The sequence below is a fragment of the Acinonyx jubatus genome, chromosome E2, assembly GCF_027475565.1.
Source record: "Acinonyx jubatus isolate Ajub_Pintada_27869175 chromosome E2, VMU_Ajub_asm_v1.0, whole genome shotgun sequence".
In the NCBI taxonomy this organism is placed as follows: domain Eukaryota; kingdom Metazoa; phylum Chordata; class Mammalia; order Carnivora; family Felidae; genus Acinonyx; species Acinonyx jubatus.
In genome coordinates this window covers 47,505,763-47,529,442 of record NC_069396.1, presented here as the reverse complement: position 1 = coordinate 47,529,442, position 23,680 = coordinate 47,505,763, and the positions used below count along the sequence as shown (strand labels likewise).

Genomic DNA, 23,680 nt, shown 5'->3' with positions numbered 1-23,680 from the left:
GCACCTCTCCCAGATCACTGAAGTTAAGGCTCCACCCCTGAATTCAAGATATCAGGACTATCAGTCCTTTTTTCCTGGATCGGGAGGGTATGATTCAACCTCTGGGGTCATAGTCCTGCGACCTGCAAAGGGTTGGCCAACGTTGTAAGAGAGATGATGTTGCCTCATATTCCCCCACTCCCTTTTGAGGGAGAGAGACAGAGTGAGGTGGAAACCCAGGCCCAGGGCACGACGGGTGCATGTGGCACATTCATTCACGTCCTGGACAAATCTGGACTGAGCCTGCTGGAGGCCGGGCCTGATGATGGAGACGCACATGAGCGCAAGGGACATCAATCAAATTGCACCCAGTTCCTGCATTCCTGGAGCTCAGAATCTAAAGGCAGAAACAGAAACACCAAGACAGAGATAGCAAAGGATAGAGAGATAGTCACACAAGACTGTCTGAGAGGGTCAGAGAAATGTCCTACAATGTGAAGGAAGAGCCAGAGGTGGGGACAGAAGTGCCAGGCACTGCTCAGAGCAATCAGAGAGCCGGGGATGGGGAGGGAACTGAACGCCACACCTGCCAGGCCTCCGTCTCTGTCTCTCTTTCTCTCTGAGTCTCCCCATTTCTGTGCCTCTCCTTCCTCCTGTCCTCCCATCCTCTCATCAGTGGCTGTCAGCAGGGGAAGGGGGTGGAATAGGGGGTTGGAGGTAGACACCAGCCACCTAAAGGTCCTATAGAGACAGGGACTGGGAGACGCACAAACACGCAGGAACACCCAGACTCACGCACGGGGGGGGGGGGGGGGATTGCGCCCAGATGCACACACATAAGCCCTGACACAGGCAAAAACATATACGCAACCTCATGCAGATGCATACACAGAAACACACCAGCACGTTCACGTGAATACAACAGCGCTCTGCATATAAACTCATACCAGCACAGGCACATACGCAAGGAGGCGTGGGACGTACGCAAGCCCGAGCACTTCAAGCCGAACGCGCATGCTCACCCATAGCCGCAAAACAAACACAGCATGTGAGCACCAGGCACATGAACTCTCGTGGGCTTTGGAATTGCTACCGCCTGGTCTCTGCCAACATGTACAGGGTTGTGTGAGCCAGAAGAATGGGACTTCCCATACTTGAAAAACACACCACCCTTTTAAGTTCACACTCTTGGACGTGATGAGAGGGGAGGCGGGGAGTGAATGCAGTTACATAACTGGGTGGGGCAGCCAGCTCAGAATAAAAGGCCCAGCTCAATCAAGGCTGAAGTTGGGACAAAGACAGTTGGGCCGGGCCATGGAGCTCAGCATCGTTCTCCTCCTTGCTGTCCTCATGGGACTCCTGCTTCTGCTGGCCAGGGACCACCCGAAGGCCCATGGCCGCCTCCCACCAGGCCCCCGTCCTCTGGCCTTCTTGGGGAATATTCTGCAGATGGACAGAAGAGGCTTACTCAAATCCTTCCTGAGGGTGAGATGCCGATGCATGGGCTCTGAGGGTGTCTCCCTGCCCCTGGATCTGGGGATCACTCCCCAGAAGGACTGAAGGCATCCTTTCAGGCTCTGGGTGGGGTGTATGAAGGTGGCGAGGAAGGTGCATGGAGGTGAAGCATGGTAGCTGGTGGTCAGACGGTCAGAGGCGTCCCTGCTCAGTTGAAGTGTGTGGGCACTGACCCCGGAGTGGGTGGGTGGGTGGGCACGTGGAGGCGTCTGGGCTCAAGCCGTGGGTATAGAATTTCATACTCTTCTGCCACCACCTGTGGAGTCTCTGGGCGCCTGCCCGGCCCTGGAAGAGAGAGAAGGGGCAGAGTCACCAACTGTAAGTTTCTCCTCTGGCAAGAAAAGAGAGCGGAGATTGGTCCAGGTGGACGCCAGGAGGAGAAGGATGACGGGAGGAGGCACAAGTTTCTTAATAATAACGGTCACAAACGTGCGGTAATGGCTGACACTGGAGTGTTTACCAGGCTCTGTATCACCGCTTTCCACGCCTGATTTTACAGGTGATTATCAGTTTATTTATGAATAACGTAATCTACACCGGTGCACCCTCTTGGCAACAGAAGAACTGGGTCACTGACATAACTGCCAGCTTACGTACCCCGAGGCCACCACACTCCTGAATCTTGGGTTTGTCATCCCTTTGCTTTTAAGAGAGAGAATTTTCCCACAAGTGGAGGGATGGGTATGCACAGGCCCCGAGTACTTTTTACTTCAGTGCCTCCCAAGGGCACCACACTTTTCTGTAAACTCCTGGGCTTGATTTCTTTGCTCAGATTTACATGGCTAGGATTTATCTGTATCGCCGTGGGAATTCATCAGGTCTGGCTTACCACACGCCTGCGGGCGAGGTGAGGTGCTATCCTTATGGACCGTGAGGCTCAGCCTGGGGAAGACACTTGTCCTCAGTCACACAGCTGGGACTTCATGGAGGGAAAGCTGGGGTCTGGCACAGAGGTGTCCTCATCTCCAATGTCCTCCTGGGCCAAAGCTACCTAATGATTTGGGGATCACAAATCCTTTGAGAATTTGGTTAAGCTGTGGGCTCTCTCCCCTCCAAATGTCCACAAAGATTTTTACATAAAATTTTGAGAGTTCCAGACCCCCTCAAGTTCTTCCATGGAACTTCCAGGATTCTTTAGGGGTCCATGATCCTCCATTATTATTGTATGTTTGGAGACAGGAAGGGAGAGAATGGACTAAGGGGTGTCACGATGGGACAGGCCGGAGAAGGTGGCCCCGCTCCTCCTCCATTTCCTAGTATGCTCCCAGATCTTTCTAGAGTCAGACAGATGTGGATTTTGTGTTCCAGAGTCAACTCTTACTCATTGAGTCTCAGTTTCCTCCTCTGTTAAAATGAGATGGTGGTAAGAATGTGTGTCTTATAACATTAATGAGGACTGGGTGGCATACTGCATAGAGCCTGGTGTATATAGTAAGTGCTCATTAAATGGCAGCTCTTTTGATCCATTCATTCAACAGTCCTTTACAGGGCACCTTCTGTGTCCTGGGAATATTCTAGGCATTGATGATGTGGCTTTGGACAAGGCATACAAGTTAAGCAAATAAGGAAATACTAGGTAGACAAGAGCTATGATTAAAAGAAAGCCAGGTGCTATTTTAGAAAGTGGTGGAGCTACTTTAGATTGAATAGTGGGGGAGAGGCTCAGTCTCGCTGTGTCTGTGAGCAGACACCTTGCAAGATGTAGGAGCAAAGCACCGTAGAGAGGCAGGTGTCAGTGCAAGAACACTGAAGTGAGAGCAAGCTCGGCATGTTTGGGGGAGAACATGGAGGCTGGATCTGAAGGAGGGAAGGGGCGAGGGGGAGGACAAGCAGAGGGGTGATGCAGCCACCTCATGCAGGGCGATGTGGATCAAGGTGGAGACTTCAGATCTTACCCTCAGCGCAGTGGGGGGCATTGGAGGGTTTGGAGCCAGTTAGGGGTATTAATTAATTTACATTTTCATAGGGAATACTCTGGCTTCAGACTGGGGTGAGGTGGGTGGCCAACTGATCGTAAGGGGATGGGAATGGCAGTAGGGAGACCATAAGGAGGCTCTGCAGAAATCAGTGGGAGAGATTTTGCAGTAAACTTAACCTTTTCATGATTTTAAGTCAAATTTTAGTGAGGCTTAACATGACCCCTAAAAGTGCACAAGTCGTAAATGTTCAGCTCAATGAATTCTCTCAAGCGGACATACTCATGTAATTGACATATAGGTAAGTAACGACTCGTCCTGTCCCCAGAAGCCACCCTCCAGTCCCCTTCCAGTCACCACCCTCTCACTATCTTGACTTCATAGAAATAGAGTTAGACATATGGACACTTTTGTGTCTGGTTGATTTGGCTCAACACTACGCCTGTGAGTTTCATTCAAGTCTTGGCAGTAGCGTGGGTTCTTTTTCATTGCTGTATAATTATTCCATGGCATGACTATATCGCCATATATTTATTCTCTATCAGTGTTGCTGAGAATTTTATTTGAAAAACCTCAGTGGGCGCCTGGGTGGCTCAGTCTGTTAGGCTTCCGACTTTGGCTCAGGTCATGATCTCTTGGTTTTTGAATTCAAGCCCTGCATCGGGCTCTGTGCTGACCACTCAGAGCCTGAAGCCTGCTTCGGATTCTGTGGCTCCTTCTCTCTCTGCTCCTCCCCTCTTCACACTCTGTCTTCTCTCTCTCTCAAAAACAAGTAAACATTAAAAAATTTTTAAAAAATCTTCAGCGAATCAGGTTGCTGGTATTTTGGTGAACCTACGTACACATTTTGGTTGGGCGTGCATCTGGGAGTGAAGTTAATGAGTCATTGAATATGCATGTGTTTAGCTTCAGTAAATACCATGGAGCAGTTTTGCAAATCCCTGTACTGATGTTATGTCACGAGCATCCCCAAAGCTGTCGTTTTCTCTTCATGTCTACCAAGCGGTTTAGGGTAGTTCCCTGGGGACATAGTCAGGAGAGAGAAAGCAGGTTGACGTTGGGTCACAGGAAGGATGACCCTTCAGTTTCAATGCTGGGGAGCTCTGGTTTGACTCAAGGGTATAGGCAGAAGTAAGAGATATTTAACCATCTATACTGCTTAGGGCACCAACCATGCAGACTCTGGCTGGGTCATGGGTTAATCCTTTAGTTGCCGGGTCCTGGGAGGGGAAGGCACCCTGGGGTGGAGGGTCTTGGGGTACTCAGTAGCTAATTGCCAATCTATACATGAGTGTTTTTGTGGTTTAACAACTGGGATGGCCACATGGGTGCACATTGGCTAACAGTAACCTTGGGCGTGGATATGCTTCACAGCTCCGAGAGAAATACGGGGATGTCTTCACGGTGTACCTGGGGCCAAGGCCTGTGGTCATGCTGTGTGGGATAGAGGCCATACGGGAGGCCCTGGTGGACCAAGCTGAGGCCTTCTCTGGCCGCGGGAGAGTCTCTACTGTAGAACGAATCTTCCAAGGACATGGTAAGGACCTCAAAGGCACCTGGAGGGGAATGATGGAAGATGGAAATTGGGGAGGGTGAGTCTGGGAAGGGGGGATAAGAGGCGCAGAGGGGCCCGGAGTCCCCTTCCAACCCTCTTGGCAATCCACGCCTTCCCTACACCCGCAGGTGTGATCTTTGCCAACGGGGAACGCTGGAAGCTCCTTCGGCGATTCTCTCTGGCCACCATGAAGAACTTCGGGATGGGGAAGCGGAGTATAGAGGAGCGGATTCAGGAGGAGTGTCAGTGTGTGGTAGAGGAACTGTGGAAAACCCAGGGTGAGTCCCCGGAGAATGGGTATGCAGGGTGCGTGGCAACAGAAAGACTGAGGTGTATCTGTGGGCAGAGAAAGAGAGGCAGAGACAGAGAACGACCCTGAGAGACCATCCAACAGAGGGACAGACAGAGATGGGTAGGAATGGAACACAGGGAGCCAGAAGAGATATGGGGTGTATAGTGTCAAGAGTAACTCAAGGACATAAACTTGGTTATGTATTAGCACGCTATTTACTTGGGTTCAGGGAAACCAACCCATGGATGACGTGTATCTGCAAGGGCAAAAATAAGACTTACATAAAAGCAGGCAAAGAGAGAAAGGGGAAAATGATAGACACTTTGCAAATGCCAAAGTGGGTTTTCATTCTTCTTGAGTAGACTATTGACAAGCTGTCAGTGAGCAAGGAGGGCAGCTGGGGCGTCCTGCCCTCAGGCAGCTGGGATGGGCTATCAAAGAAGCACTTCTGAGGGGGCCTGGGTGGCTCAGCTGGGGAAGCATCTGACTCTTGCTTTCGGCTCAGGTCATGATCTTACGGTTTGTGAGTCGAGCCCTGCGTCCAGCTCTGCACTGACAGCACAGATTCTCTCTCTTTCCCCCTCTCTCTTTGCCTCTCCCCCACTCATTCTCTCTCTTTCTCTCTCAAAATAAATAGACTTAAAAAAAAAAGAGAAAAGCACTTCTACTTACTTTTGGATTCTCCATAGAAGGGTGTTTATGAGACATAAAGATGACAGGGTCCTTTCATAAGAGATTTCGAGAGGTAAATGTACAGGCTGGGAGGGAGAGGCAGAGGCAGAGACATAGGGAGCAATAGAGGACTAGGGGCAGCAGACCATGAAGACAGACTCAGATGGAAAAAGAGCGACTCAGATGGAGAGAGATAGGGAAGGGAAAAGAGACACAGATGGAGAGATGAAGACAAAGAGAGACTGGAAGAGACCGGGAGAAGCAAAAAGAAACCAAGGCAGAGAGAAACCAAGGTAGAGAAAATGAGACTGACAGACAAGCTCAGGAAAGGGTGTGCAGGGGAGCAAGAGAAGACGGACAGGTGAGACCCGCAGCGAGAGGCTGATGCCATGACACTTCCGGGTGGGTGCACAGTCCCTGCTCCCCTCCCATCCAGGGAGGTCAAGTGCAGAACGATTCCCTGGAGACCAAAGAGCCCTGGAGGTGGAGAGAAGAGATGAAGGGAGGGGATGACAGACAAGGGACAGGGAGAGCAGAGCTTTTAAACTTGCACATGTGATTGACTGAACACCTGCCCTGCACCCATCTGCCCCTGGGACTTAACTACCTGCCCCCAGGGTCAGAGCTGAGGCCTGAGAGGGACCCACCACACAGCCTCCATAGCCCGACGACCCTGCAGACAATAACAGAACGGCACTTTCCCCCAGGGTTGTGCTGGGAATTTAGTAAAATAATACCTGAAGTGCTGAGAACAGGACCTGGCTGGCCCATCATCTGGGCTGGTGAACGTTAGCGGTTCCTGTTCCTGCTTCTTTGTCATCACTGAGCAAGGGAGGGCAGTCACATGCAGACGGGGCAGTGGTCAAGTGCTCCCAAGGCCTTTGTTTGAGTCCGTGTCCCATGACCTGTGCCTCCTCCTCCCAGGAGCCTTCCAGGACCCCACCTTCCTTTTCCACTCCATGACTGCCAACATCATCTGCTCCATTGTCTTTGGAACACGCTTTAGCTACAAAGATCCCAAGTTCCTGCGCTTGCTGGACTTGTTCTACCGGACCTTCACGCTCCTCAGCTCCTTCTCCAGCCAGGTCAGGGAGCTGGTGTGGGAGGCTGGTGTGTGAGGTGGATGTCTAGGGCACAGGGAAAGGGGTGATCTGCTTTGGTGTCCCCGAAATGCAGCTTTGGGCTGGAAGGGGGGCACAGACAGCAGGGAGGGACAGGGACACTGAGCAGTAGAGGGCGGGAGGGACGGGAGACAGGGATGGGGAGCCTAGGATGAGGAGACAGAGATGGAGAGTCAGAGAGTCAGCAAGAGAGACCAAGACATGAGGGTTTGGAAGAGGAGAGAGAAGGACAGGGCGAAAGTGACAAGGAAGAGCAGAGATCAGAGACTCTGAGAGGCAGAGTGGCGGAGACAGAGGGAGAGAATAGGACTCAGACTGTCAGGCTCTCTATTCTTCTGCTCCTGATTCCTGCAAATCTTCACCTCTGTCTTTGGCAAATCTCCTCAATTGAAGAAATTCAAGGATACGTGAAAATAAGGGACCACATTTCTTCATTTTCCCCATTTCCCCGCCCACTTTTGGTCTTTTTAAAAGTATCTCCCAGATTATAAAGTAATATGCTCCTCTTTTAAAACAAAATAGCGTGGTTTCTGTTTCTCAACGAATCTGGAAATACCCCAATTGTACATTAAGTTTAAAAAATTAAACTGCAGAATAGCATGCCTCGTTATGGTCGTACCCAGGAGTGCATGTCAGTTTTGTGCATATGACTGTCCCAAATACAAACTCCCATGACCTCCTGCTAGACAGTCTGATCCAAAAACCTCGGATGGCGCCCAGAGTGAGTATTTGCAACAGGTGCAGCAGGTGATTTCACTTTTCTCTTCCCACAGAGAACCACAGAGAGAAAAAAGTCTAGCGTGAAATTCACCAGAGAGATATCAATGGTTATCTCTAAAAATTAAGAAAGAATTTTACATTGCACTCTCTGTTTCCACCTTTTTTTTTGCAATTATTTGCAACAGTTAGGTATTACATTAATCCTAGACAATCCAGTAGAAATATGTTCCAAAATAAATAGTCTTAAGCAGGCAGTAGGCTCATCTTGTGTATGCATCACGTTATCAATGTTTGGTGCAGCAAAGGAGATGTGAGGGGTGGAAAGAGTCAGAGAGGTCCGAGCCAAACAGATCTACTGGGCGAAGTAGGCAATAGAAGCACAGAGAGCCAACCACCTGGCTGACTCAGTCAGTAGACCAGGCGACTCCTGATCTAGGGTCGTGAGTTCGAGCTCCACACTGGGTGTAGAGATGATTTAAAAGAAAAAAGTAGCTGCAGAGAGACAAGTGAGAAGAGACACACATGGGTAAGGAGAGGCGCCAAGGAGAGAGGTGTGGCAGCAACCAAAACAGGACGGGAGGATGAGGGAGGAAGAGACAGAAGGAAAAAACTGGGAGAACAACAGATCAAAGGAGACTTAGAATCAGTGAGTGAGAGGCAGAGACAGAAACAGAGAGGCAGAGCAAGATGCGATTCTGCCCTACCCAGGCCCCAGGAGGGCTCTCCTCCCTGTGACCACTGGCTCCACCCCAGGAGGACCTCACAGCCCCTTCTCTGCTGCAGGTGTTCGAGCTTTTCTACAACTTCTTGAAGTACTTTCCAGGTACACACAAGCAAATCTACAAAAACGTGCAGGAAATCATAGCCTTCATAGAGGACGCTGTGGAGAAGCACCGTGAAACCCTGGACCCCAGCACCCCCCGGGACTTCATCGATGCCTACCTGATCCGCATGGACAAAGTGGGGGTTGGGGGAGGGGAACAGGAGGGGGCAGGGAGGGAGGAAAAGATGGCAGCGAAGAGAAGAAGGGTGGGGAAAGGGGGAAGGGAGTGGGGAGAGGGGAGGGAGATTGGGAAAGGGAGGAGAGACTCAGGAACCAACTGAGGCGAAGAGGAAAAAAGGGGAAAGTTGGGAGGAGAGAGGGAGAGAGAGACAGGTGGTGTGAGACCCAGCAGCAGGGGAGGGCGCCCCCAGGCAAGAGCGTGCAGCAAAGCCCCCGCTCCCCTGACACGCCCCCTACCGCTCGGATTCAGGAGAAGTCCGACCCCAACAGCGAATTCCACCCTCGGAACCTCATCTGCACGGTGCTCTCCCTCTTCTTCGCCGGCACGGAGACCACCAGCAGCACGCTCCGCTATGGTTTCCAGCTCATGCTCAAGTACCCTCACGTCACAGGTGGGTGGGCGGGGACAACCGATCGAGGCAGGGGGCGGGGGCTTCTCACCCCTTTGGGAGCTGCAAAAGTGCAGCTGGGATCCTTCCTGAATGAGGGAGGAAGTGTTCACCTCCTATATATGCCAGGAGCGCTGCAGGTTTTGAATGAGCCCCTGACTAAGGCAGCCCCGCCGGTGGATGGATGAACAATCCGTCGGTGTGTTCTCCCACCATGTAAAGACAGACTCCTCTCTCTGCCCACCCATCCATCCACTTGTCTATCCTTTTATTTGGTACCTGTATTGATTACCTGTATACTCAGATTCTTTCACCTATGATTGATTCAAGGACCTAGCTTCCATTCTTTAATTAATTAATTAATTCAATTGTTGATCTTTTGAAACAGGGATTAATGAATGAAGTACTTGTCATTGATTCATTGGCTCGTTTGTCCATGCATGCATCCATCTGCCCTATGAACTAGATTTCATTCCTTAATTCTTCCATCGGTCTTTCAATCCACCCTTCATCCATTTATTATGCATTTAGTTCAGTTAATTCATCACTGATTATTTATCTGTCATTCAATCCCTCCATTTGTTCCTTTTTATACCTATTTTATTTTATCTATTTTTATACCTATCTCATCACTTTTTGATACCTGTTATTTCACTAATTTGTTTATTTATTTATTGCTCTATAGATCTAGCCATCCATTCATTAATGCAATTGATTTACTGGTTAATCAGGTTCACTTATTTGTCTGTGGGCCATTTATTAATTAATGACCCAATAATTCATATATTGATTGATAAACAAATACATACATCCATTCACTAATGTTCTTCCATTCATCACTCTTTCCATTCATAAGTCGACTGGCTTATGTACTCATTTATCCAGGTGTTTGTGGGTTAATCTATTGATCTATTTCATGGTTATATTCCTGAGTACCTAGCACAGTGTCTCATCTATAATACACACACAATAAATATTAGGTCATTTTCTACTCTTTTTGTTTTTAAAAAAATTTAATGTTTATTTATTTTTGAGAGAGGGAGAGAGGGGAGAGGGTGAATGGGGGAGGAGCTGAGACCGAGGGGACAGAAAATCCAAAGCAGGTTCTGTAATGACCGATGTGGGGCTCAAAGTCATGAACCTTGAGATCAGGACCTGAGCTGAGGTCAGACATTTAACCGCTTAATTGACTGAGCCACCCAGGCTCCTCTCCAGTCTTTTAAGAGGGAGAATTTTGACAGCTTTATAGCCTTGAGTTCTTAATGTGAAATTCTGTGCAAAATTGTGGTGTGTGCTTGTGCACACGCACGTGAGTGTGTGTGTGTGTGTGTGTGTGTTTACATGTGCCTGTGGGAAGAGGATTCATAACATTCAATATATATCAAAGGGTGAGAATTCTTGCTTCCCCCCCCCCCACCGCCTCGCCTCCCCCTCCTCCAGGCTGGTTGCTCTGAGGGGTGTCAATGACCTAATCCTTTATTACAGGTTTTTCCTGGCTCATTAGCCCACACAAAGCAGTGTCCCTGCTGAAATGTCTCTTTAAAATGAAGTTCTCTGGTCCCACTCTTCTGTGCAGAGAGAGTCCACAAGGAGATTGACCAGGTGATTGGCCCACACCGCTTTCCATCCCTTGATGATCGAGCCAAAATGCCATACACTGACGCAGTCATCCATGAGATTCAGAGATTCAGTGACCTCCTCCCCATTGGCATTCCCCACATGGTCACCAAAGACACTCACTTCAGAGGGTACTTCATGCCCAAGGTGAGGCCAGCTGGGCTCCCACATTTTTCCCGTGTGGGCATCCTGGGTTCTCTTAATCTCTGCACTTGACCTGTTTTTGGTTTTATCACTAGGGCCCTCTTGGTTTTTTGTTTGTCTGTTTGTTTGGTTTTGTTTTGTTTTTAAGGGTGGGCTGAGGAAAGGAATGGCAGTATCTGTTGACCTTGTGACTCTCCCTCAGGGCACTGAAGTATATCCCCTCCTGCACTCTGCTCTCAATGACCCACATTACTTTGAAAAACCAGATGCTTTCAACCCTGACCACTTTCTGGATGCCAATGGGGCACTGAAGAAGACTGAAGCTTTTATCCCCTTCTCCATGGGTAAGCCAGGCCTCCACTCTCTTTCCCAGACACCAGAGTGAAAGGCCACTCTCTCTTTGAGACAGTCCAGGAGAGATCTTGGTTCATTGAGCAGCTACTATATGCCAGTTGCTTTACCTTTAACCCACTTCATCTTCCCTGCAGCCCTAGACAGGGCTTAAGAAGACCACATCCCAAAGCCACATCTTGGTAAGCTGGACCTTGGGAAAGTATTTTAACCTCTCTACGCCTTGGTATAGAGATACACCTTGGTATAAAATAGCTGATGAGCACTACTCTGAGCTCAGTGCTTTAATGGGGGCTGAAGATGATGCACTGGGCAAGTCACATAGAGACACAGTCCCTGCCCTGGGAAATTTACAGCCCAGCAGGGGAGATGGGCATTTATCATTTGACCACAAAATAGTACCTAATTAAACTTAATTAATGCTTGCAATGTGCTTAGAACTGCTTGGCACAAAGTCGGTGCTCATGGATGGGATGATGATTATTATCATTAATCATAACTGTGATAAATGCTCTGAAAGGGACTTTGGGAACACAAAGAGGAAATACTGACTACTCTTGGTGGTTCGGTGAGGAAAAGCTTTCCTCGAAGCACTGGCTTCTAAGCTAAGACCTCAGGGGTGAGTATCAATCAGCCACTAGGAAGAGTGTTCCAGGCAGAGGGAACAGCAAGTCAAAGCCTGAAGATGGAGACAGCATGGAGTATTTGAGAAACGAGACAAACCCAGGGAGCCTGGAGTGTGGACTCTAAAAGGGGAGAAGGGTGAAGATCTCAGCTGGAGGACCTTGGAAGCTGGGGGGAGTTTGGGTTTATCTTGCTGGTACTGGGAGCCAGGAGTGGGTCTTGACATGCTCTGACCTGTCTCTTTCCCCGTTCTCCACTATGTGGCCCTGTCTTGAGAAAACACCAATGCCCAGAATCCTCATCCTTTGGGAGAAAGGAGGACCCCCGAACCAAGGCCCTAGTCTTGAGTTCCATCAGTGACCCCAGTGACCCAGATCCCCTGGCTCTGCCCAGTGCTACGGCTTCCCTCATTTCATCTTAAGTGAGAGTTGGGCGACTTGTGGGATGGTGGGGTGGGGCCCATGATCCCATTCACTAGTCCTGTTCTAAGGTTAGAGAGAGAGGCAGAGATGTAGAGAGGGAAGGAGAGAGAGAGACAAAGAATGAATGAGTGAGAAAAATGGAGAGAAGGACAAAGACACAGAGAGAGATAATGACAGGGGACAAGTGACAGAGACTGAGTGCATGATGAGACAATACAGTGAGGAAGGGGAAACAAGAGAGAATAGGAGACAGAGAGAGAGGGGGAGGGAGAGAGTTTCAGATGGAATCAGATCCAAATGGACAGAGACAGGGAGCTCAAGATTGAAGAAAGTGGGCAAAAGAGGAAGGAGACAGAGGAGCAATGTCTGATGGGAGGTCAATCAGAGCAAAAGACTGATGCAAGATTGCCATGAGTGGAAAGAACGACAAACCAAGCCAAAAGATGTTAGAGCCAACGGGATAGTGAAGGGTGTCCCAGTGGACAGTCCCAGGGATTGGGATTGGAAGAGAGGATGGGAGGGAGACAGTAGGAGTCAGGCTGTTCTGGAAAGAACTGGGTCACAGAACCAGTCACAGGAGAACTAGTCTAGAGCCCTGCTCTGAGTATCTCTAAGTCCCTGTTACCTAACTTCTGATGTGCCAAAAAGATACAGACATTTCCCCCAGAGCTGTCCACATAGGCGTAATGTCTGACACCTTGACTGGTCTAGGAAATATCTGAATGGCCTTGCCATGGTGGCCAGCTTGCAGATCAAGAGCCATTGAGGTGGGGTGCCTGGGTGGCTCAGTCAGTTAAATGTGGGGCTTTAGCTCAGGTCATGATCCACCCTTGGTGAGGTCGGGCCCTGTGTCAGGCTCTGTGCTCAGAGCCGAGAGCCTGCTTCAGATTCTGACTCCCTCTCTCTCTCTGCCCCACCCCCTGCTCCCACTCTGTGTATTTGAGAGAGCTCTCTCAAAAATAAGTAAACATTAAAAAAGAAAGAGCCACTGAGGTAAAGGAGGATTTCGGTGCCTCTTCCTGGGGTTCCTACTCCCTTTGTGTTATTTCTCTTCAAGCCCATGCTTCATAACCTACTGGAGGCTCTCACACCTCTGGGAATCCAAGGAAGCAGACCCGTTCACAATTCTTTTTATTTATTTATTCATTTTAATAGCACGTGAGCATGGGCTCCTGAGCAGGGTAGGGGCCGAGAGAGAGGGAGAGAGAAAATCCAAAGCAGGCTCCGTACTATTCATGCAGAGATCAAGACCTGGGAGCCAAAATCAAGAGTCAGACATTCAACCAACTGAGCCACCCAGGTGCCCTGCCCCATTCACAATTTTAAGTGTAGTTTGGTTTTCCCCCCAAACTTTTGAAGCCCATGGCTCTCGGACTGAGATAAAATGACAACCCAGATACAGAAAAACACACACAGTGCCAGATACACCCTCATGCTCCCAACTGCACATACTGCCTTCATGTGCTCCCTGCCCCCCAATCCTCCTCACACTCTCCCCCCTCATACACTTCCCACACAACTCCCTTCACACTCCCCTCCATACTCTCCCCACATGTTCCCCACACAACTCCCCTCTACATTCCCTCCACACACTCCTCCCACACACCCCCACACACACCTCCCACCCCTCCCTTTCCTCATTACCCACTCCCCCCAACACACTGCCCACACCACACGTTCCCCACACAACTGCCCTCCACATTCCCCCCACTTCCTCCACACACACACCCCCACACTCCCCCCCACACCCCCTACACTCCCTCCCACACAAACTGCCCACCACACATACATTCCCCACCACAGGCACACACAATCCCCACCAGACACACACTCCCCCCCCCCACACTTCTTACCACACACACCCAGAAACAAACACAAACAATATCTACACCTATAGTATCCTTAGTACAGGCCAGGTCCTAATCTGAGAAGTTTTACAAATGTTAATTTCTTTACCTTCATAATAGTCCTTTGAAATAAGTACCATCCTCCTCATATTAGAGATGAAGGACATTAAAAATGTTGTCAGAAATGTGCACACACCTGCACATGTGGAGGCACACACACACACACACACACACACACACACACACACATCTAACCTGAAGTGAGTGTTTATTCTCCAAGTGGCCACTGAAGCCTCTGGAAATCTCACAGAAGCTACAAACTCTGCTGGAAAAATGTGCAAGGCACCTCCACCCAAACGTTAGCCCCTGGTTTCAGAGGGCTCGGGACGCCCCTAAAACACCACCCTGGATTGCAGGTTGAAGGCCAGTCCCATACAAATCTGTTGTTGATGGACACAGAAGTCTGGGCTTTGGGATGTGACCGGCAAGGGATGTGCATCGGCTCTGTGCCCACATTGGTGACCTTCTGTGTTCACAGGGAAGCGCATTTGTCTTGGTGAAGGCATCGCCCACATGGAATTATTCCTCTTCTTCACCACCATCCTCCAGAACTTCTCTGTGGCCAGCCCTGTGGCCCCCGAGGACATCGACCTCACACCCCAGGAGAGTGGCATAGGAAGAGTGCCCCCAGTATACCAGATCAGCTTTCGGTCCCGCAGAGGGGACTGAGAGAAGGGCCTCAAAGGATCCCAGGATCAGGAAGTATTCCCACCTCTGCAGAAGCCAGTTCCTTGACTGGCCCTGGGTCTTCCTGCTGCTGAGAGACCCACCACAAGCCAGTGTCTCCCCCCTCCTCGGTTGCTGCCTCTGTGGGAGAGTCCTTTCTGCAGCCTCATCTCAGACCATCACTCTGCAGCTCTTGTATAGACTCATGGAAGTGTTTTCCTTTCCTTTGTTAACAGAGTTCCCAGTGTGGTGTATATATAGAAGCTGGGGGCTAAGACGGGAGACTTGACTCAGATGCTCTTTGCATTTGTGCCTCCCAGGCCACGGCTTCCCCCAGGGGCTTCTCCCTTCCTCAGAACAACCACAGTCTCCATTTAGCAACTGTTTGCGCTCCATGATCTGTACATACGTGACCTCCCTGGAATCCTCTAGCAGTCACTCCCCATTCCCCCTTCCCCTCAGCTCCTGGCAACCACCAATCTGCTTTTGGTCTTTATGTATTTGCCTATTCCGTGTGTTTCATGCAAATGGAATCATACAATACGTGCTCTTTTGTGTCCGGCTTCTTTCACTTGGCATAATATTTTGGGGTTCATCCACATTGTAGACCATTGCTTGTACACTGCCATCCCCATTCTTACTGAATTTCCCTACTTCCGTCCCTCTATGCAAGGGCCTCCTCGGCCCCTTCAGCTGCATGATTCTCCCCTGGTGCCTTGGATTCCCTGGTATTCCCCTTCAAATCCCCTGAGACTGAAACAAACATCCAAATCCTGACATCCCCTGGGAAGATGGTGATCCATGCCATCTTACGTGAACCCACTTATTGTCAGGTCACTAGGGATCTTTCTAGAAGATGAGAACTTCTTCACCTCAAAACTAGGCCCAAGAAGGCAAATATTTGCTAAGGAATGAATGAATGAATGAATGAATGAATGAATGGTTAAATCAGGCAGCCTCAAACCCGCCCAACATGGAGCTAGGCTTCCCCCATCAGACCTTATCTTTTTCTTCATTTCTCATTCTCTTCTGAGGCCTGTAGCAAATCCTTCTTTCCAGCGATCTCAGGATGCCTCAGTCCGGTCTTCTAGCGATTTCCAATCCCTCATGATGCAATGCCACCCTCTAAGAAAATCAGCCAAGAGCCACCCTTGCAATAGACCATCCTACACCAGGCTCTGCCAGCTGGCACCACTGCCCTTCCCTCAAGAAGATATCCCAGGTTCAAGGGCATTGCCTGCTAAGATACCTCCGGCCAGCCAGGGGCCAATGGGAAGCCAGTTTGGGGATCCAATAGAGAGGCTAAACTTCCTGGCCTCTGCAGCACCTGCCATCTTTGGGTTCCCTGATGCCACTGGGGAGTTACCAAGAGCTGTGCTAAAGTAGATTTTTGGCACATCTGCCCCGACGATCACAGAAAAGAGAAGGTGACACACAACAGAGCAGCCTACCTTTTAAGAGGGATAGCAGGATGGAAGGAAGACATAGGCAGGACCATGGCAGTCACAGCCCCTTGCTGCTCTGGGGTCATCTGGCTTCTTGGAGTCAAGTCCCTCCGGGACTGTGGCCTCTGCCCTTCCTGGGGAACTTTTTGCAAATGGACCCCAAGGGCTTTCTCAAGTCCTTCCAAGCGGTGAGATGGGATGGGGAAAGCTGGTGGAAAGCTATCATCTCTCTATCTTATACTTTTTCTGGATCATTTGTGATCAATTACACACAACATGGCCCTTTACTCCTAGATCCTTCAGTGTGTATTTCCTAGGAACAGATATGTTCTCTGATACAGCTGCCATAGTGATCAACTTGAGTGAAGTTAACATTGGTACAATACTTTCATCTCTCCCATTTGTATTCCAGTTTTGTCAATTTGAGAAGCAATTTGACAATTTTGAAAAGAAATGGCAGAGTATTTTCGTGGTCAGAGTGATTCCACACTCCAGAGACATCACCATAGTTAAAGGCACAGGCTCTGGAGCCAGACCTCAGAGGTTTGGTCCAGCCTCTGCACCCCATCAGCAAAGTGACCTTGGTGAGGTTATGTAACCTCTTGATGCCTCAGTTTGCCCAACAGTAAAAATGGGGATATTTCTAGCTATACGTAAGTGAAAATATCGACAACAGTGTTTGGGTTTTGCTTCAAAAGAATCCTGATTTTTGGGGGGTGTGGAAGGAGGAGATGGTCGAGAGCATAGATGAAACAAGATTAGCCATGAGTTGATTATTGCTGAAACCAGATGATGGATATTTTATGTATCTATCTTTGTATATGCTTGAAATCTCCCATAGTACAATTTTCTTCAAAGAAAGAAAAGTAAAATAAACGTGGGGAAGGGTGGAGATTATTAATTATCACCCACCTGCCTTTAAAGGTAATTAATAATTGGGGTTAGGAAGAGGGATGAAACAAGTTACTTTAAATTAAATCTAAATTAAGCACTGCCTGGAGCATGGCAAATGTTGTTAACTATTAGTTTTTATTTGTTACCAGCAGGTGGCGCTCTCTCCCAGCTGCATAGGGAGCGGGGCTTGGGAGCCCATGATTATTAGCCCTGTGTTTGAGGGATGCTTGGCTGGCCCCTACAGTAGACTCTTATGGGAGTCATGAGTTCAAGCCCCATGTTGGGAGTGAGGACTACTTAAACACACACACACACACACACACACACACACACCACACAGGTTACACAGTTTCATTAAAAATAATTAGCCCTGGGGCGCCTGGGTGGCTCAGTTCAACTTCAGAGTCCAACTTCGGCTCAGATCATGATCCCACGGTTGGTGAGTTTGAGCCCCGTGTTGGGCTCTGTGCTAACAGCTCAGATCCTGGAGCTTGCTTCAGATCCTGTGTCTCCCTCTGTCTCTGCCTCTCCCATGCTCATGCTCTGTCTCTCTCTGTCTCAATAATAAACATTAAAAAAAAAATTAGTCCTGAGTTTGAATTCTGCTTTGCTGCTTCCTAGCTGAGATCTTGAACATTTATTATCTCTGAGTCTTTATTAGTTTATAAAATGGGGGTAATCATGTTATCAACTTCTGAGTTGTTAGGATGTAAAGTGCCTGATGATGTATTGGAGTATACTTTTCTGAACATCTGTTTCTGGGGCTGGATCCGTCTCTGGGCACAGTGTTCCTCCTTTCCCCTATGGGGAGAGGCTACAAACAAATGGTGGTGAGAACTTTCTCTCCTAGGCCCCGCAGTATCCATTCCTGTTGCAGGTCAGTCCTCCAACCATGAGATGGCGTCATTTCCCAGAAGACTGGAACTTTTAGAAATCCAGTGTTGAGAAGTGCTTAAGATTTGAGATTCTGAATCAGAGTTAGAATTCCCACCCCATCACCTGTAATCTACCTGAACTTACTAGTCTGCCCTTCAGTTCCCTCCTTTATAAAGTGAATTATCTCGGGGCACCTGGGAGACTCAGTCCATTAAGCATCTGACTTAAGCTCAGGTCATGATCTCATGGTTTGTAAGTTCGAGCCCCACATCTGGCTCTCTGCTGTCAATGTAGAGCTCACTTGTAATCCTCTGTACCCCCGTTCTTCTGCCCCTCCCCTACTAGCAGTAGCTGTCTTCTTTCAAAAATAAATAAAAACAGGGGTGCCTGGGTGGCTCAGTCGGTTAAGCACCCAACTTTGGATCTGGTCATGATCTCACAGTTCATGAATTTGAGCCCCGTCTCTGGCTCTGTGCTGACAGCACGGGGCCTGCTTCAGATTCTCTGCCTCCCTCCCTCTCTCTCTGCCCCTCCCCACCACCTCAAAAATAAATAAACATTTAAAAAAATTAAAAAAAAAAAGATTAAAGGGGCTTGGACCCCAGATTGACCACATGGAGGGGAACCACTTGCCATCTTGGACAACCCAACTTCAAAGGGATCAAAAAGGAGAGAAAGAAACTTCTGTTTTATTTAAGTCACTGTATCTTGGGCTCTGTTGGTTTCAGCAACTTGGGCCTTGACGTTAATTAATACAGACATTCTCCACACCTTCTGCTTGCAAAAGCCATTGATGACTTTTGCAACATTTGTCAGCAAGTCCAGCTCTGTTGACTCCCCTCAGGGACCCAGAGCTCCAATGACCATTGCTGTAGAGGCAGACTCTCCAAGGTGGGGCTTAAATAATCAATAGCTATGCAGTTATGCAGGTTGTCCACTGTGCAGGGAGGGAAAGGTCACCGCAAGCTGCTCACACTTCACTTGCCAAGTCACACATCTTGGTGCAGAGCTGCATCCAACCACAGGAAGACATTTTTTTTTTTTTAATTTTAAACTGTTTATTTGTTTTTGAGAGAGGGAGAGAGGGAAACAATGTGAGTGGAGAAGGGGTAGAGAGAAAGGGAGACACAGAATCTAAAGCAGGCCCAGGCTCTGAGCTGTCAGCACAGAGCCCGACACGGGGCTCGAAATCATGAACCATGAGATCATGACCTGAGCTGAAGGCCGATGCTTAACCAACTGAGCCACCCAGACGCCCCAAGACACTTTTTTATTTTTCAAAAAATGGTACTCATCTAGCAGAGCATTCTGAGGAATGGATCTGCCAGATGAGATACTTTTTTTTTTCTTTCCTTCTAATTTATCCATCTGGAGGGAGCTGTTTTCTAATTAACACAAGGGCACCTGACTGAGCCTAAGTTCAGATTCAAGAACCAGGACTTGTCAAGATTCCTGGCGTTACAGGCAACCTCCATGGAACTCCCAAGAAATTGAAACATCTCCCGGAAGTTAAAACAGTACAACCTTGGAAGGGAAAACCTCCTCTAAACCCCCTTCAGGTTGGACCTGGAGGTCAAGATGGAGAATTAGATGTCAGAGAAGAGGACTAGAGGCCGCCATGTTGGATGCCAAAGGCAGTCACTGCACTGCCAAGATGTTGACCGTTAGAATGCCAACTTTCTGCTTCCAGTAGCAGAATTGTTGCGAAACGGCAGTCAGTCTCTTGTGGGTAGTCTTTCCACACCCGCTCAGTTGCATAACAACACGCCTTGGGCCTGGAACAATTCCTAATCAAGAGGTAAGGAGCGCTCCCAGCTTGTGCTGGGCTTACTGCCTTGTGAGGAAATATTTTTCCCTGTGTCAGACTTAATGAGTACTCCCTTGTTCTTTTTTTTTAAGATTATTTTATTTACTTAGAGAGAGAGCTAGAGAGCAAGCAGGGGAGGGGCAGAGAGAGAGGGAGAGAGAGAATCTCAAACAGGCTGTGTGCTGTCAGTGCAGAGCCAGAGGCAGGACTCAAACCCACGAACTGGGAGATCGTGACCTGAACCCAAATGAAGAGTCAGAGGCTTAACTGACTGAGCCACCCAGGTGCCCCAGTACTCCCTTGTTCTACTTAAGTGCATGTGTCAATGGCCCTCAGACAAGTCCCTAGCTTTCTGGATTTCAGAGCCCCCAGGGGAGGGGTCCGGGTCTTTCCAGTGCAGCATAAAGTGGGGTGTGTGCATTTACATGGTCAGTGTTGGCTGTGGAGTAGATCTTCCGGTCATGGGGGCCTGGATCTTGTGCACTTGATCTCCTCCCTTGCTGTAAGTAAAGGCTGTATCACTTGAGCCTGGTGTGTGTGTTGTCTGTTTCAGTGACCTTGAATTATGCACCCGTTTCTCCCCTGGGTGGCATGAACTGCCTCTAACCTTCCCTGTACAGCCTGGTCACCTAGTGAACAGTGAAAGAAGAATCTTGGACCAGGGGCACCTGGGGGGCTCAGTTGGTTGAGCGTCTGACTCTTGGTTTCATCTCAGGTCATGATCTCATGGTCCCTGGGATCAAGCCAGGCGTTGGGGTCTGTGCTGGCAGCACAGAGCCTGCTTAGGACTCTCTATCTCCCTCTCTCTCTGCCCCTCCCCTGCTCACTTATGCTCTCTCTCTCTCTCTCTCTCAAGATAAATAAACATAAAAGAAAAAAAATCTTGGATCAACAGTGCATTTAACAATAAGGATATTTAATTCTCTTACAAAGCAAAGTCTGGAGGTAAGCAGTGCCAGAACTGATTTGGTAACTCACAGGGTGATAAAAAACTGTTCATTCGCTTGCTCCATTGTCCTCTTTGCTGACTTCTAGTCCTTGCCCAGCTGTCTCCAAAGTCAAGCAGCGAGCAGCCTGCAACTTAAGAGGACTTTCTTCACATCCTACTCCCTTTTTATTAAAGGGGAAGAATCTTTTTTTTGGAACAACATAGCAGGAATTTCCTCTTATGTCTTTTTGACCAAAACTTTGACACATGAATACCCATAGCTGCAAGGAATGCTGGGAAAATGAGTATTTCCAAGCTTTTTTTGTGGGACCCAAACTTTGCAGTCCAAAAAAAGAGAATGGGAATGTCTGTGGTGTAGACAGTCAACAGGCTGTACCGCAGGGGTACAGCCCATGGTTTCAGACATCTGACTGACACCTTGCCACAGTGTGCACCTCACACCCTGCTCAGAGTTCCTTTGTTAGACCCTGGCTCAGGGATTAGCCTTTTTATGGGGATGGAGGGTAAATGAAATTTTTGATCGTGTATGGGAGTTGCTGTTGTGTTGAACAGGGACATTTTTTAAAAGTTTATTTGTGAGAGGGAGTGGAGAGGCAAGGGAGAAAGTGAGCGAGAATCCCAAGCAGGCTCCACACTGTCAGCACGGAGCCCGACTCAGGGCTTGAACCCGTGAACTGTGAGATCATGACCTGAACTGAAATCAAGAGTAGACGCTTGACTCAGCCACTCAGGTGCCCCCAAGTGGGGCTGCTTTTGGGCTGCATGTAGGAGCAAGTGGGTGTGTCTTGATTCTGGTCTAAACGTGGACCACAGTGGACTAGAACTGAGAGGCCTACTGTTTGTTGTCATCTGAGTGCTCCTTCACTTCCTTCCTTACCTGGTAATCACCTGATGTGGGGAACTTCCTCCACAACACAGGTACTTGGTCCTAGTGGGGCGGTAAGACCAGACACTGTCCTCCCCTCCCACCCTCCTCGAGGGGGAACAATGGCTCTGGCTGCTACTGTCACAGACTCATGGTGATTGGACCAAAGATGGGCATGTGACTCAGGCGGGGCCAATCAGGGTCTCTCTTGAATTAATAGGGAGTTGGGGGCTGTAATGAACAACTTTCCCTCCAAAAAATGTGAGAGCGACCCAGAATGAAGCCATAGCACAAAGGGAGGGACAGGAGCACCTTTCCTCTCAAGGGTGGTGGTGGTAGTGAAAGAGTTGCTGAAGCTGGTTAACCTCCCGGAATACCCAAATTAACTAATATGGGAGCTAATCAATACTGCCCCTTTGCTTTCTTTTTTGCTTTTTTAACCGGTTTGAGGTCAGTTTCTGCTATTTGCAACTGAAAGAAAAATAGCACATATGTGTTTATTATCCGTCTCCTCCCTAAACATCTAAGCTCCTTGAAGGCAAGAACTTTGGTTCCTGGCTGAATTCCAAGGAATTAAAACAGCGTCCGGCACATATCGGGAGCTCTATAAATATTTGTTGACTTAAGAAACAATTCCTGACTATTCAGCCTCCACGACTGGAGCCGTGGTGTGCCCTAGGCACAGCGAGCTGGCCACCAAAACAGTTGTGCTGTGCCTTCTGGGGTGTTGACGAGAAGCCACTGTCCAGGTAGCATTATGTCGATGAGACCTGTGTGACCCGTTCTCACCCCCAAAATATGAGAGCAGAAGTGATACGTGTTACTTCTGGCTCAAGGCGACTATGCATCCAGAGTGAAATCCTCTGCATGCTTTCTGTCCACCAGCAAGATTGAAGAGCCACAAAATGGAGGAAAAAACAAAAACAAAAAACCCCCAAACCCATCTGTGTCCTGAAGTGACCACTAGGGGGAGACCCTCCAAACCCTCACCCAAATGAGATGTGAATGAGAAATAAACTTCTGTTGCCTTATGCCACTGAGATTTATGAGAATCTTTGTCACAACAGTTAACCTACTCTGATTATTACACCATCGTGGCCATCCTGGGGGCTGTCTCTCCTCCACACTCCACAACCCGTGTCACCCTTCTTTTTTTTAATTTTTAATTTAATTTTTTAAATTTACATCCAAATTAGTTAGCATGTAGTGCAACAATGATTTCAGGAGTAGATTCCTTGTGCCCTTTACTCATTTAGCCCATCCCTCCTCCCACAATCCCTCCAGTAACCCTCAGTTTGTTCTCCATATTAATGACTCTCTTCTGTTTTGTCCCCCTCCCTGTTTTTATATTATTTTTGTTTCCCTTCCCTTATGTTCATCTGTTTTGTCTCTTAAAGTCCTCATAGGAGTGAAGTCATATGATATTTGTCTTTCTCTGACTGGCTAATTTCACTTAACATAACACCCTCCAGTTCCATCCACGTAGTTGCAAATGGCAAGATTTCATTCTCTTTGATTGCCGAGTAATACTCCATTGTATCTATATACCACATCTTCTTTATCCATTCATCCATCGATGGACATTTGGTCTCTTTCCATACATTGGCCATTGTTGATAGTGCTGCTATAAACATTGGGGTGCACGTGTCCCTTCGAAATAGCATACCTGTATCCCTTGGGTAAATACCTAGTAGTGCAATTGCTGGGTCGTAAGGTAGTTCTATTTTTAGTTTTTTGAGGAACCTCCATACTGTTTTCCAGAAAGGCTGCACCAGCTTACATTTCCAGTCACCCCTCTAACCCAGTCTCCAAGGCAGGGAATAGTCTAAAGCACAAAGTGATTGTGACCTTCTCTGCTTAAAATCCTCCGTGGTTCTCCAAAGCCCTCCAAGAAAAAAGTCAAAATCGCTCAGTGGGATTTTCAAAGCTTTTGCTATGGCAGAGGTACCTC

The 23,680-nt window shown here is 48.5% G+C and overlaps 1 protein-coding gene and 1 long non-coding RNA gene across 3 annotated transcripts; one reads left to right on the top strand and one right to left on the bottom strand.

The window, feature by feature from the left end:
- The first annotated feature begins 1,161 nt into the window (after positions 1–1,161).
- LOC128313207 (cytochrome P450 2B11-like) lies at positions 1,162–15,441 on the top strand. Its single transcript, XM_053210343.1, has 9 exons — positions 1,162–1,464; positions 4,785–4,947; positions 5,094–5,243; positions 6,854–7,014; positions 8,554–8,730; positions 9,024–9,165; positions 10,739–10,926; positions 11,126–11,267; positions 14,706–15,441. Exons 1-9 carry the CDS (start codon positions 1,177–1,179, stop codon positions 14,894–14,896), a joined length of 1,602 nt encoding a protein of 533 aa, XP_053066318.1. The 5' UTR covers positions 1,162–1,176; the 3' UTR covers positions 14,897–15,441.
- LOC128313208 (uncharacterized) lies at positions 3,941–9,227 on the bottom strand. 2 transcript variants are annotated; one of them, XR_008293572.1, is made up of 3 exons: positions 9,011–9,227; positions 4,821–4,966; positions 3,941–4,171 (listed from the first exon to the last, which is right to left on the bottom strand). It is a non-coding gene; the product is annotated as an uncharacterized LOC128313208 (long non-coding RNA). The 2 variants fall into 2 exon arrangements; XR_008293573.1 differs by having other exon boundaries at positions 3,941–4,167; positions 9,011–9,226.
- Positions 15,442–23,680: the final 8,239 nt, after the last annotated feature.